General features: G+C 33.0%; 1 protein-coding gene across 2 annotated transcripts in view; it reads left to right on the plus strand.

Moving 5' to 3' along the window:
* The window catches only part of LOC142330839 (complement receptor type 2-like), a 55435-nt gene that overhangs the window by 10903 nt on the left and 30145 nt on the right, over positions 1-14387 (plus strand). For both annotated transcript variants that reach the window (XM_075376298.1, XM_075376299.1), the window contains exon 4: positions 4008-4352. In XM_075376298.1, coding sequence (XP_075232413.1) covers positions 4008-4352 — 345 coding nt within the window. The remainder of the gene's footprint in view (positions 1-4007; positions 4353-14387) is intronic.

A 14387-nucleotide genomic window follows, 5' to 3' on the forward strand; every position in this document is an offset into this window, starting at 1 on the left:
TGTTGCTCGAGGCATAAATTCACTGTAAACAACTCCCTCATAATCGAAAAAGACTGTCAGCATAACCTTTCAAACATATGGAGATGTTTTCACTTTTTTTGGCTGCGGTGAATTTTTTTGTCTCCTTCATGTGATGCTTGTTTAGTCTCAGGAGAGTAATGAAGCACCAATCTCTCATCCCCTCTGACGGTTTGTTTCAAAAACTGTGAACCAGCCTTGGAATAATGTTGAAGAAAAGAAAGAGCAGATGTAAAACATTGATGTTTGTGGTTATCGGTCAACAGATATGGCACCAATTGTGCACGCATCTTACAGTAACCAAGCTGATCGTGAATAATCACAAACACGTTACCATAACTGATGTTAAGTTCACTTGCAATCTCTCTCATTTTAATGTGCCAGTTACTCAATGTCATTTCATTCACGCGTTCTGCGTTACCTGTCGTGTTTGCAGTTTAAGGACATCTAGCACACAGTTCGTTACATTTGTTCTTCCGTTTCTGAACATTTGGTACCATTTTGTGATCATGGGGTGTGACATTGCATTCTCACCATATACCTCAACAGTTTGGTGATGAATTTCACAACAATTGTAATTTTTTGCCCACAAAAATCAGACTACTGAACGCACATCTATGCTGTACGAAACCTCTAGAAGACACCCCTTATTGACAACGACACTACACATGTACTGAATGTCATACAGAATTGCTGCTCGAGGAGCGTGAAGACAACAACCCAACCAGTGCTGCCACCACAAGACATTAATATATCCCTTTCAGTTCAAGAACATGGCAAGGGAGTAACTTTTTTTTTTTATCCACCTCTCATATAACTTACTACAGTGTGGAGTATATTGGATTATATACTGTAGTTGAAAATTGTTTTATTACTATGAGATTCTTTGTGAGTATTAATCTGCAGAAAAGGAAACAGATATTTTTTTTTATGTGTAAACTTATTAAAATGTTTTTACTTCCAAAACTCACTATATTGTTGTTGATAGAAACATAACTGTCACTCTGGTATTATTGGATAGCAATATTGTAGAAAATTTAATGATCTCTGTGGATAGCAAGTTAATGATCTCTGTGAAAATGCTGAGAATCTTGATACTGAAAATACTGACTCAAAATTTATCAATTACTACTATTATTTTTATGATTTTATTGTTGAGCTGTTGACCAGTAAGAACGCATAAACAGAAGAAATAGAATTTAAAAAAAATGATAATCATTTTTATTTAACAAACAATAACTAAATTCAACAAAATTAACCAGAAAGGATTTTACATGTAAGCGCATAAATATTAAGTACATACTGTGTATTGCATTATTTTACTAATGATTAAGAGATGTGTTTATTAATTATCTTTATTTTTTAAATATATTTTTTTTATTTCATCCTTTGTGTTTGCTCTTTGTATTTCTTCTAAATAAAATTTGGTTAACACAAATAAAAACTTGTTCCCATAATATTATGTGAAATGTTTTCCAACGTATTACAATTGTGTTTACAGATATTTAATATTGATTGTATAAGTCAGCCAGAATATAGTAGGCTTAATGATCTACCTTTGTTTGTGTTAATATATTTCTCATACAGGTAAAAAACTTACATATATCTTATATCTCTTGACTAATTTTATATTAACAGATAAAAACACTTTTATAAATTTTCCAAAAATTGGTACTTTATTTTATATAAAATGATATAGTCATTTCAGTTCCAATGGAACCATCTTCAGTAGTAACAATCAGTATTATTGAAATACGGAAAAAACATGTATTTACAATTTACATGTTACTGATTTTGATATTGTCTAGTATTCTTGGGTATTTCTATTTTTTTTATTAGCAAAGCAGCCATGTTAATAAACAGAGATGGACAGTGAATTATTTGTTAACAATTTATCTTTCTACTAACGTGGGCTGAAAACTCCTTTGTAGTGATGAATATGCTTTGTATAACAATTTTTATTATAAATGAAAGTTGTTTCAATGTATTTTTAATAAAGTAATGGATATTAGCAGAGTTTTTTTTGCATAATTTTATTTTAATTATTTAATTTTCATCGGTTTAGTGATAACATTAGTATCGTATTTATTTGAAAATAAGACTCCCTCAATTGTAAGACCCTCCAAGTTTTGCAAGCAAATTTAAAAAAAAAAATTGCGAATTGTAGACAGTTTGACAAGATGTAATTCCTAGAAAAACACCTCATCTGGAATTTCTTTGTTACTGTACATACAGTTAGTTATTGGACAAGGACAAATTTTACCCTCAGGTGTTTGTGAAACAGTGCTATGGTATTTGGTGGAGGGGTGAGACATTGAGCTTCACTCCTACTATCTGTTTTCTTTTTACTAGTAAAACAAGACCTTTGTTTAGAACAGTAGTAACTTTATTGAAAGTGAGTTTCTCTTGTATTTTGTCTGTGTTACCGGTAAAGTGAATTCATGGAAAAGTTTTACTGTAGGGTTTAAGTTAGATGTTTTGGAATTCATTGAAATAAAAATGGTGTATGAGCAGCGGGTTAAGAGTATTCAGTATAACCGGACATGCTGTGAAAAAAGGAACTTGATTTTTTCATGGCCCTAAAAAAGGACACTATCCCACAGTGGATAACACAGTTATTGAGTGGGTGAGAAGAGGTGCTGTGTAGTGATCTGTGAAATAATACTAATGAAAGAACGCTAAATAGCAAAACACCATGTAAATGCGTGTGACTTTAAAGCCGGTGGTGCGATTAATGAGAAGAAGAGGATTCACTTTTGAGGCAGACAACCTCTTTGTGCCAATGACTACCGTCAGAATATACTGACAGAGTTTTGGAGTTTCAATGATACGTATTACGTGAAAGAGGAAAAAATCAGTACCTCATATCTCAGATGGGAAACGCTGATGAAACACCTGCCTTTTTAAATGCCATGGAATATAACTGTAAACAAAATGGGTGAATCCAGTGTACTGTTGAAAAACAGCTGGAGCAGAAAAAATGAGATGCTCAGTTATGTTAGCCATTTATGCAGAAAAAGAAATCGCCTCCTTATGTCATTTTTAAAAGAAAAACTGCTGAAGGAAAATCTAACAAGATGTTTACATGTTCGCGTACAAGATAAGGGGTGGATGGATGCGAAACTAATGTGAGACTGGCTAGAAGTCATTTGGAATCACTGCCCTTGAGCAGCGTTAAAGAAATGAACACTTCTCATTTACCGATAGCTTCTGTGGCCATCTTGAAGATTCTGTGAAGAATCAAATCAATGAAATGCACATAGATAGTGCAGTTATTTTGGGAGGCCTCACTTTTGTGCTGCAACCCTTTGATGTAAGCTGTTCAAGGATCACAATAAGAAGTTTTACACTAAATGGATGGCAGATGGAGATCACACATTCACGAAGAGTGGACAAATGCAGAAACCTTCAATGGAGCTTCTTTGCAAGTGGATTGTCAAAGCCTGGGAGGAAATTACTCCGAAAATGACAATCAAGAGTTTCAAGTAGACCGAGGAGAGCACAAGGATTCTGACAACACAACTGAGGGAGAGACTGACATCGATCATGATGATGAAAGCAGCAGTGACTCCGAGTAAACAGTGTGTTCCAGGTAACTAAAACACAACACACTTTTTGCGTTGTTAAAATAATGGCAATCGGTTTGAACTACAAATTCATAAGTTGTTCATTCTGTTTTCAGACATACTGGTACCTGTGAACCTGAACAAAGCCGTACCCCTGATGTCAAGTAGCACGCATCCTCAAATAACAAGACTTTTTTATGTGTATAATTTACAATAATTAGTGTTTAATAAAACAAACTAAATTCATAGTTCGGTAATACAATTATTTTTATTTTCATTTTCCAAAATACCTGTTTGTAAGATCCCCCCAAATTTTGGGGTATAGCATTAAAAAAGGGGTCTTACTTTTGAGAAAATATGGTAATTTTCATAATTGTGAAGCGTTATAAACACTTTTACATTTATATTAATTTTTTGTTTCAGTATTTGAAGGTTGTGCGAGATTAAAAGGTATATTAAACGGTTACATTTTATTAGATAAAAGTGATGATTCAGGAAAGATTACACCAAAAGAAACATTGGAGGGTATCGTAGCTGATTCAGAATTTATTGATGAAGGTGTAACAATGCATTATCGGTGTAATAATGGTTTTACATTAAATGGGCAATCATATTCTAAATGCCATTCTTCTGGTATGTGGCTACCTCACAAAGTACCAACTTGCAGGAAAAATAAATTTAATGAGAATCAAACAGTTTCTTCATCTGTTGAATATTATCCACCAAAGAAGACTTCTTTGTCTTCACAAGATTATTTTCAAACCGGTGGTAAGTTTTTTTTTGTATCAGAAGTAACTATAGGCTTTGGTATATTTTTTTATTGCACTTTTTCTGGTAGATGTTAAATAAAGTACAACATCAATATTTATTGCAACGAATGAGTAATACTGTAGAATACCTTCAGAATTTATTTTTATTTATATATTAATAGAATTTCTTTTTGTATATTTGCTTGTACAATATTCACTAAACCAAAAGTCAAAAATTGACCCAAAGAACCCAAAAACCATAGTCTTTATTTATTCATCCATATCGCTTCTTGAAATATGTGGATAATGTGGATATAAATTTATAGGGGTAAAGCTTAATTAGAGATAGTTTTGTACTTGCAGCTTAATTTTTTATATATTATCATTTTCAGTTGCTGGGTAGAATAGATTCTATCAGAGAGATAGCTCGGTACTTAAAAGTGAAAGTAGAATAAAATAAATTTATTTATTTTTATTTCTTTAATCATATCTGGCTAAACAATTCTCAAGATGGAACTCTCTGGTGTCTGGGAAACCTCTCCTAGACACCAGCTGTCCCCAAGCTGTAGCGTCGGGCTCTCGCTGACTAAAATCCTTCTCCATCATCATCATCATCACACAGATGACCAGACCCTCCGTTTGAGTTCCAGAGTATTTCACCCTCACAGTTTCCAGTGAATATTGCAGAATAAACCTTACAGAAAGGGTCGGTGAGGAACTCTGTGGAGTACTATAACATCAACAGATGATGCACACCTATTACTCGATGTAGATGACACCACCTACCCCTGCAGGTTGTTCACTTATCCTGCTCCTCCACTTCCTTTCTCCTAATAATGCATTTCACCATCTCTGAGACCACATGCCACTTGTTGACACCCAACAGTGTAATGTGTGCCGGCCTCCGTGGCGCGAGTGGTAGCGTCTCGGCCTTTCACCCGGAGGTCCTGGGTTCAAATCCCGGTCAGGCATGGCATTTTTCACACACGCTACAAAACATCTCAACCCCTGTGGAATGAATTGCTTGAGTGCGGACCCGGAGGTAAAACAAACCAAAAAAAAAACAGTGTAATGTGTACTACACTTTCTGTATCGACTGACCCTATTACCACCATACATTGCTTTCTTGGGTCTACCCACCTACTGTGCTGCTCCGATGTTGGGTATAGATCTCTGGTTTTGAGAGAGATTAGGTGTGGCTCAGATGCCTGATTGAGACCGTAAAGTACTTCTTTAATTGGGGGTATTTGTTTTGTTCCTTCACATCTTTTATGGAAAAATTATCTTTCTTAATATTCATTTCAATTTCTCTCATCTTTTATTCGTTTTACTACCAGACTTTAAAATAACTGATAAATTTTTTATGAGCTCTCCAGTAGTTACATTAAACATTTTGCAACATATGGTGAAACTTCATCTGGTATTTTTAATTTTGGTGATCTATGGAAACCAAAATTGAATAACACTTAGGTCAGTGATATTTTACCTTACTTTACATTCTTCAATTTTGTGGGTGCTAATTCCTAAGATTTTGAATCTTGAGTAAATCAGTAGTAAATAATCTCTTTCCACCACCTTAACATCTAATAAGTATTATTTTTAATTTGATAATTTTTTTCCTATTTTTTAAAATTTATTTCAACTATTTATTTTTCTGTGCTTTGTTAATAATTTAATTTATTATTAGAAAGTAAACTTAGACAAAATTAATTGTTTATAAAAATTTTATTTTAAATCTTAACCTAGAAGGGTATTTCGATTGTTAAACGGTCATCATCAGTAGATACTGAGGAAAATATGAACGAGAAAATAAGTCAAAAGATTTTTTAATAAAAAAATGAATAGTATAAATAATTTGTACTTATGAACATTATAAATTAAGTATTTTTATAATTGTAAAACCGTAAACAACTGCTATCATTTCAGATGATACAAAAAAGTGTAAATTTTACTTATATCTAAACCACTGAAACCTCCAGTTCAGATTGTCTTCTGTAACTTAATGCTACCTCTTGTACAGTTCGGTTAGATAAGACATCTTAAGAAAGGCAAAGACAGCATAAATCTTAAAACAATAGAATAATTTTAGTATACATGCCATGAATAAAATTTAAGGGTGGAGATAATTGTATATTCTTATGACAAAAAAAACTTTCTACTTGAATTCAATGTTTCCACATTTAATTAATTTTCAATTTATTATTTTAAGTATTAAACTCTGTGGAATATTATTGAAGATAATTTTTTGTTGTAAACAAATTTATTATTACTAAATCAATATAAAAAAAAGCTATTCGTGTGAATTGTTATTAATTACACTGGTCAACATGATTTTTATCTCACGAGTACCAATAGGTGTACTTAATACCGTTTTTATCCTGTTTTGAAATATGTATTCAGAATTTCTCCATCACCCACACAGCTTTTTTTATTTAAATTTTAAATATTTTAAAACATTTTTTTGTCCATTGTCAAGTAAAAGCTAGAGCACTGTAAATATGATGGAACCAAATGAGCTAACTCAAAGGATAGCGTTGCTACTGTTGTGCAGGTTCATGTATAGACTTATACAAACATGTTCTAATGTAGCACACATTCATCAGAACGATGCCAGTTGTGAGATAATAGTGAACAGTAATAACAGTAAACATGTTAATTTTGAGTGCTTTATGTGTCTGAATTATTATGTATTACATATTTACAACTTTATTTCTTTTAATTAGTTGTTAGTTACAAAGTGCCTAGAGTTTGTTTAAATCATCCTAACAATTTTTTTTTTTTATGTGGTGAAGTGATGCTCAAGTCTGAATGGCAAAAGCTTACTCCATAAGTAAAAGTGTTATGAACTTTATTTTGGGTGGAAATTTGGGGACCAAACAAGAGCCTGGGCTCCACATATTTGTTGTTTATTGTGTTCTAGGTTTATCACCACATGAAAAAATGGCACATACCACATGTCATTTGTTATCCCTATGATTTGGAGGGAACCCAAAGATCATTCTTTGGGTTCCAAAAAATAACAGTTAAGCAAAAATAACAGTAAGAAGAGTGTGAACTCTTCTTACTGTTATTTTTGCTTAACAGACATTAAAGGGACTACACCAAAATCAAAACATACAGTGGTGTACCTCAACTTTTTTTTTAACCTCAGGGACCACCGTTCAGGTATTGCTTCAGAGGATGAGATGAATGATAATTTTTGTAGCATGTGAAAAATGCCATGCCTGACCGGGATTCGAACCTGGGACTTCTGGATGAAGGGCCAAGATGCTACTACTGGTGCCACAGAAGCCGGGTAGCAAGTTAGGGTACACCACTGTGTACCCTAACTTGCAATCTGCAATGAGACCAGTTCCACACTGAAAAAATTGCCCATACCAAAGCCTCCAGAACATGTGACATTAGATGAAGAGAACTCACAGTCTGATGGAAGGAGGAAAAAGAAACAGATTCTTGTGATACAACTTTTGAACAAAGCAGTTCATCTGAGCCTCATTTACTGACGCAAGAAAATCTTAACGATCCCATTTGAGATTTAAAGTTATCCAAAAAACAGTCTGAAATGCTTGCTTCCCAGTTAAAAGGATAGAATCTTCTTTAAAAGAATACAAAGATGTTTACTTATCATAATCGTCACTCTGAATTTAAAAACTATTTTTCTGAAGAAAATGGCTTAGTGTTTTGTAATGATATTTTTTCTCTTATGGAGACACTTTGTAATGACATGACTCAACAGAATGGCTCTTATTCATTGATTCCTCTAAAGTTAGTTTAAAAGCTGTGCTTATGCATAATGGCATAAGTACCTGTGGCTCACTCTGCTAGTATGAAAGAAGCATACGGAAAGTCTAAATTTATATTGGAAAAGGTTCAATATGCAGTGTACAAATGGAATACTTGTGGTGATTTGAAGGTAATTGCACTTATTCTTGGTCTGCAGCTTGGTTATACAAAGTACTGTTGTTTTTGATTGAATGGGATAGTAGAGACCGAAAAAACCATTTCATTAGATTGCCTAAACATGAATCACTCATTCCTGAACAGAAAAATGTGAAACATGATCCATTATGTAATCCTAAAAATGTGTATCTAACTCCGTACATATCAAACTAGGATTAATGAAGAATTTTGTCAATGCCATGGAGAATACTATTGAATCCACAGGAGAAAGCAGCTTGGCAAGCATTCAAAAATGTTTTTTGGGAAATCAAAAGACGAAAAATTACCGTGATATTGTCAAAGATCTTATAACATCTTATAAAAATTTGGATTGTAATATGTCCATAATAGTACACTTCCTGCACTCGCACCTAGATTTCTTCCTGGAAAATCTTGGCGCAGTGAGTGATGAGCATGGGGAACACCTTCATCAGGAGATTTCAGCTATGGAAAAGAGGTATCAAGACAAATGGAATCCTAATATGTTGGCCATTTATTATTGGACCATCAAGGGGGATGCTCCACAGGCGAAATATAGCAGAAAATTATAATTTCTTACTTTATGGGTAAGTCAAATATTTGAATATTGTGTAGTTAAGAATGCAGAAAGTATTAAAATGATTGAAATTATGAATGCCTGTCTCTCGGAAACCTTGCGTGATGGGAAAAAACTGATATCATATTTGAATTCAGGAGAAAATGTCATCAGAATCACATATTTTTCTTTCTGAGACAAAAAAGATTATTTTTTGTTTCCCGGAGTTATATGAATATTAATAGCTCTAATAAAAAAAAAGAAAAAATGATGTATGACTAATCAAGTTTAAAAAGATTCGTAAATTGAAGTTAAAACTTTCAGTTTTAATCATTTCTTGTTCTTAACAAATTATTCACAAATACAATAACTAATGAGTGATTTTTAGGTGAATTTTCCACTCTTATTATACACAACAATAAAAATTTTTCTTTTCTACTACACTTTCCCAGTTATATATTTTCCCCATCCTTAGCCCAGCAGTCCATAGCTGACCTGCATGTTTATGAGTCTGTTGTTGCTTATTACAATGTCTTAAAACTATTTATCAGTTATACAAACAATTATACCTAATAATTTTTTTTAGCTTACACACACTCTCCATTTCAAAAACTGTATTTTGCACCTGTCTTTGCTTTCTCGTTGTACTTTTTTTTTCCTTGTCTACATTCTATGTCAGTTCTGTTTTATTATATGAAACTGCATCCGTAAGACTCGTGCAAATATTAATTGTGCTGGAGATCTTGATATAGATGACTAAAAGTATATTTTAATATGTTCTTAAAAAGTTGTGAAAGCAGTCACTACTACTATTACCAGTATCTTGATATGAATAGCTATTTCTATCCTTGAACGTTCGTACTGGGTGTTCTATTAAAAAATGCCTGCTTGATAGTTTATTCACTTGTACAATACCTTCATATTATTAGTAATTTATAAACATGTAACAAAAAATTATTCTGTAGCTCAATATCTATTACAATGCTTAGCGGAACACCAGATGTATTTGGCAATGCTTCAATAATCTTATGTGGACCTGTATTAGTCCTTTAGAAACTTCTAACAACTTGATCCATAATTAAAATTATTAGTATCTATTATTATTTTGGCTTTATTATTAAGTCATGATTGCTCTTTTATAGGGCTAGTAAAATCAACTTGCAACTTGAACAAAACAATTGGAGGAGTTCCAAAGAATATATTGACATCTTATGTTTACCTAATGTAGTATATTTTCCAGGCTTTATTTTGATAGGTATTAAATTGTACTCTACAAAGTTTATTAATAGCCCCACAACATAAAAGCATCTCAAAAGTGGGTTGTAATCAGACTTGTTCGGTGATTAGTCTATCCAAAGGCAATAAGAAAATTTAGGGTATTTTAATCATCAGATTAAATTTATATATTTATTTATCTCCAAATGTAATAGAAAAATCCCATTGATTTGATGAAATTATAACAATAAAATAAATAATGTTGGGTAACATATAAAATAAATCATTCATATCGCAAAACATTTTTTGAAAGTAAATGATTAGAGTATAGGTTAGAATTATAAATATCAAACCAGTCGCAATCTTGTTTACAAAAGTACAACAGATGACTAATAGTTGAGTGTCAAATTACACCTCCCAGGCAAGGAAAAATAGTGATAATTATCTCTTAATAATTGACCAGGTATTGGTTTGCTTGGCATTTCTCCTACCACCACCCCATTCGGTTGCCCTAAAGAATAAGACCGAATGTCTCTGCCACAAATGGCAATTGAGCCTCGAACAGTTTAGCAACCAGTATCCTAGCATAGCTCCTAGAGCTAACCTAACAGCATGAGCGGACTAAGCGTGGACCCATACACCATCGGCTTATGTGTCCCAACTGCTCACTTGTCATATATTGGCTAAAATGGGTAGGTGCACCCCGTCAACTACTTAAAATATATAACATCCATAATAAAATTTATTTTGTCTAGGCAGCAATTCGCTGCCACGCCTAGGTAGCTGAATGTCAGCAAGTACCTGTCCATTATTTTTAATATTGCTTGGAGCCATAATAATTGGCTGGTGATCAGTCATACTCAGTTGCAGTAAGAGTCTTTCCCTTAAGCAAACTACAGTGCCGGTTGAACAAAGCAACCGCATCTAGGAACTCCAACACGGTCTGACAATGTGGCTCTCACCATATTGACTCACTGCTTATAAGTGGCCAATTTTTCCCTTGACTTCTGTTCCAGGGTGGCCCAGTCTCTGAACCCCCCAAGAGCAGGGCAGTCAAACATCAGGTGTTCGTTTGACTGAACCTCCTCGAAGACGCATAGCTCATCAGCTGCCAGGCGGAACCGAAACAGATATTGGCTCAAATTAGCGTGGTTGGTGAGCACCCATTGGCCTTAAAAACGAACTCGAGGCATACCATCTCCGGAAATCCTGTATAAACTTATACAAGGATCTTCCCTTAGTCATGGTGTCCCATTCCAACTACTATGCTTCCATTGCAAGGCTGTGCAGCCTCTTTCGCAGGTGGGAGATGGGCAACTGAATGAAATTTAGATCCGGTGCATTGTGATTGGCGTTCCGTTCCTCCGGTACTGGCCTGACTCAAAACCACATTCCAAATACCTCAGCCTTCCGGCCTCATCGCAATCTCCAAATGGCTGCCTGAACTTTCACCAGTAAATCGATTGGGAGAGTCTTTCCCAATACAGTGGTAGCCTCGTAGGAGGTTGTTTTATAAACACCAGTGCATACAATTAAGGCTGTCCGCTGGGCACTCCTTAAATTATGAACAAGTGCTCTCTTCAAACCCAACCTATGTGCCCAAACGGGTGCCTCATAAGAGGTCATACTTTCATGACCTCACGACATTTGGCGGCCTAACAACCCATAATCTTTCCGAGCAGTCCTCCTAAGTTTGTGCATTACTAGACGGCGTCCACCACTACTTGCCTAATGTGGTTGCTAAACAGGAACTTTTCATCAAACAAAACACCTAGGTACTTAAAAACTCTTACTCAGCCTTTATTTTTAATATGAGGGTTATGACTGTACGATAATTTGTCTGCACCCTTGAGAAGCATAATTTCGTCTTGGACACAGAAATCTTTAAATTTTGAATGTCCATCCAGCACTCTGCAGTTGACAAGGCCGCCTGCGCCTAGTCTTCTAGTTGTGGTTGTGAATTACCACGAATTAAAAGGAGACAGTTATCGGTGAAAGCCTGGGCCGTGACCCCTTCTGGAAATGTCAATCCCAGAAATGTGTTGAATACCAGGTTCCACAGCAGGAGACCGAGAATTGAATCATGCAGGCTTCCCCTGGTAACGGATTTTTCCACAACTAGGTGTGCACCCTTAAACAGAGCCGTATGGTTAGACAAATAGTCACGTACTACGGCCTGCAGGGCTACGGGTACATGACCAGGTATGTAAAAATGGAACAATTATAATAATTCAGGACAATTATAAGTAAATTGTATGTCTGAAGATTAACTCTTTCCATTAGCAGTTTCAATACAACTTTATGCAGGAAAATTCTACAAGAATACTGTGAAAATGAAAAATCCATCTGCCACGTCTGTACAGGTGTATTGATTTTAATAGCAAATAAGTATTATGTATATATATCTCTCAAGATGAAAGTAAAACCACCAGCAGCAGTATTTAATTTCCACCAGCAGTACAGAATTTAACAATATTTCTTATTGTTTCTCCAATTTTTACATTCAAAGTGCTTTCGAGGGTTTCACTCATCGTCAGTTAATCAAACATTTTTTTAAAATTGCTCTTTAAAATTAAAACAGTAAAAATTGTCGCATATATTGTAATATGTAGTCAAAAATTAAAATAAAATAAAAATAAAATATTGCCCTTGGCCAGCCACACATACAATAGTGTACTAATTTTTATATGAATTGTACTTAATAATTTATATAAATGTACTGGTGTCTATGGAAGTTTTGATAAGAAAATCATTATCATATTCTGTCTGCATATTAATTAAGTTAACTTTTGTCTATATTTGTATATATAATTCTTTTCTAAAATGTTTGATTTTTTATTGTTATTATCGCATTCTTTTGTAATTTCAATTATTTTTAAATTTGTATCTAAGTCGGTGATGGAATGTTTATTAACTAGTAAATGGTCAGCAATATTAGAGAAATCTAACTTATTGTTTTTATAAAATCTAACGTTTTCTGCAAATTTTTCCCGAAATGATCTATTAAATTTCTCAATATAAATCTTACTACAATCATTGCATGTTATTTTATAGACACCACACAAATCATTAGGATCGTTACTATCATTATGAAATTTTAAATGTTGTATTATATGGTTGTATGGTGTATGTGCTGGTTTATATTTTTCATCATTATAAACTAATCAAATTTTCAATAATATAATATATTAGTATAGGAATATTTTATATAAATATTACCATGTTTATTATTTATAGATTTCAATGTTATATTATTAGATTTAAATTTTTTTAATAAATAATTTAAATATTATCAATTAATGAGGTTTATATCCATTTTTTACTACAATACTTTTTATAATATTTATTTCTATATCTAATTTTTCTTTATTATTCTGTGCGTAATGTATCATTCTATTCAACATGTTTGTAAATATATTAATTTTGTTTGCCCAAGGATGATTCAATCTTCTGTTAATAGTTATTTTACTTGCTGTTTTCCTATTTACGAACGTTATAATTTTATTACTTTTATTAATTTCTATGTTAACATCTAAAAAACTTTTTTGCATTTATCTGTTTCATATATAAATTTTAAATTATTATTATATGAATTAAGTTTTTTCAAAATTATAAGATGTTCGTTATTTATAACAGGTTCATAGATTACCAAAATATTATCAACGTAATGAACCCATAATTGAACTTTGTGTATGTGGGGAATACCGTAAACTAATTTATTTTTTTTCTTGTAAAAAAAATTTCAGACATAATGGCCAATGAAGGAAATCTCATTGGTAAAGTATACATATAAAATTAGTACAGTACTGTATGTGTGGCGGGCCACAGGCAATATTTTATTTTAATTTTTGCCTATATATTAAAATATATGTGACAATTTTTAATGTTTTAATTTTAATGTGTAAGTTTTAAAAAACGTTTGATTAACTGACGATGAGGGAAACCCTTGAAAGTGCTTTTAATGTAAAAATTGGAAAAGCAATAAGATAAAGTAAGAAATATTGTTAGATTCTGTACTGTTGGTGGAAAGCTAAGTTTTATTTTTGTCTTTGATATAATTAGTACAGAGGAAGATATGGACAAATACAATAAAAGGAGAATTAATTTTACTAAATTAAAAAAATAAAAAATAAAAAAATAATATATATGTACTTTAACTGTAATTGTTACAGTTAAAGTACATACTTTAAGTAGCAAACAACCTTTGTTGTAAAAAGTAAAGACAACCTTTAAGTAGCAAATCTTACCTGAAAATTATACCTAAACTCAAGCATAACAAGCTTCCTGTGCTTTTCATGAAACGTCATCGCCTGCTTCACTGAGGCAAAAGCATATCAGGATGCCAAACCTGTTGAAATGCGAGTA

Source organism: Lycorma delicatula, chromosome 10 (assembly GCF_047948215.1).
Source record: "Lycorma delicatula isolate Av1 chromosome 10, ASM4794821v1, whole genome shotgun sequence".
NCBI lineage: Eukaryota > Metazoa > Arthropoda > Insecta > Hemiptera > Fulgoridae > Lycorma > Lycorma delicatula.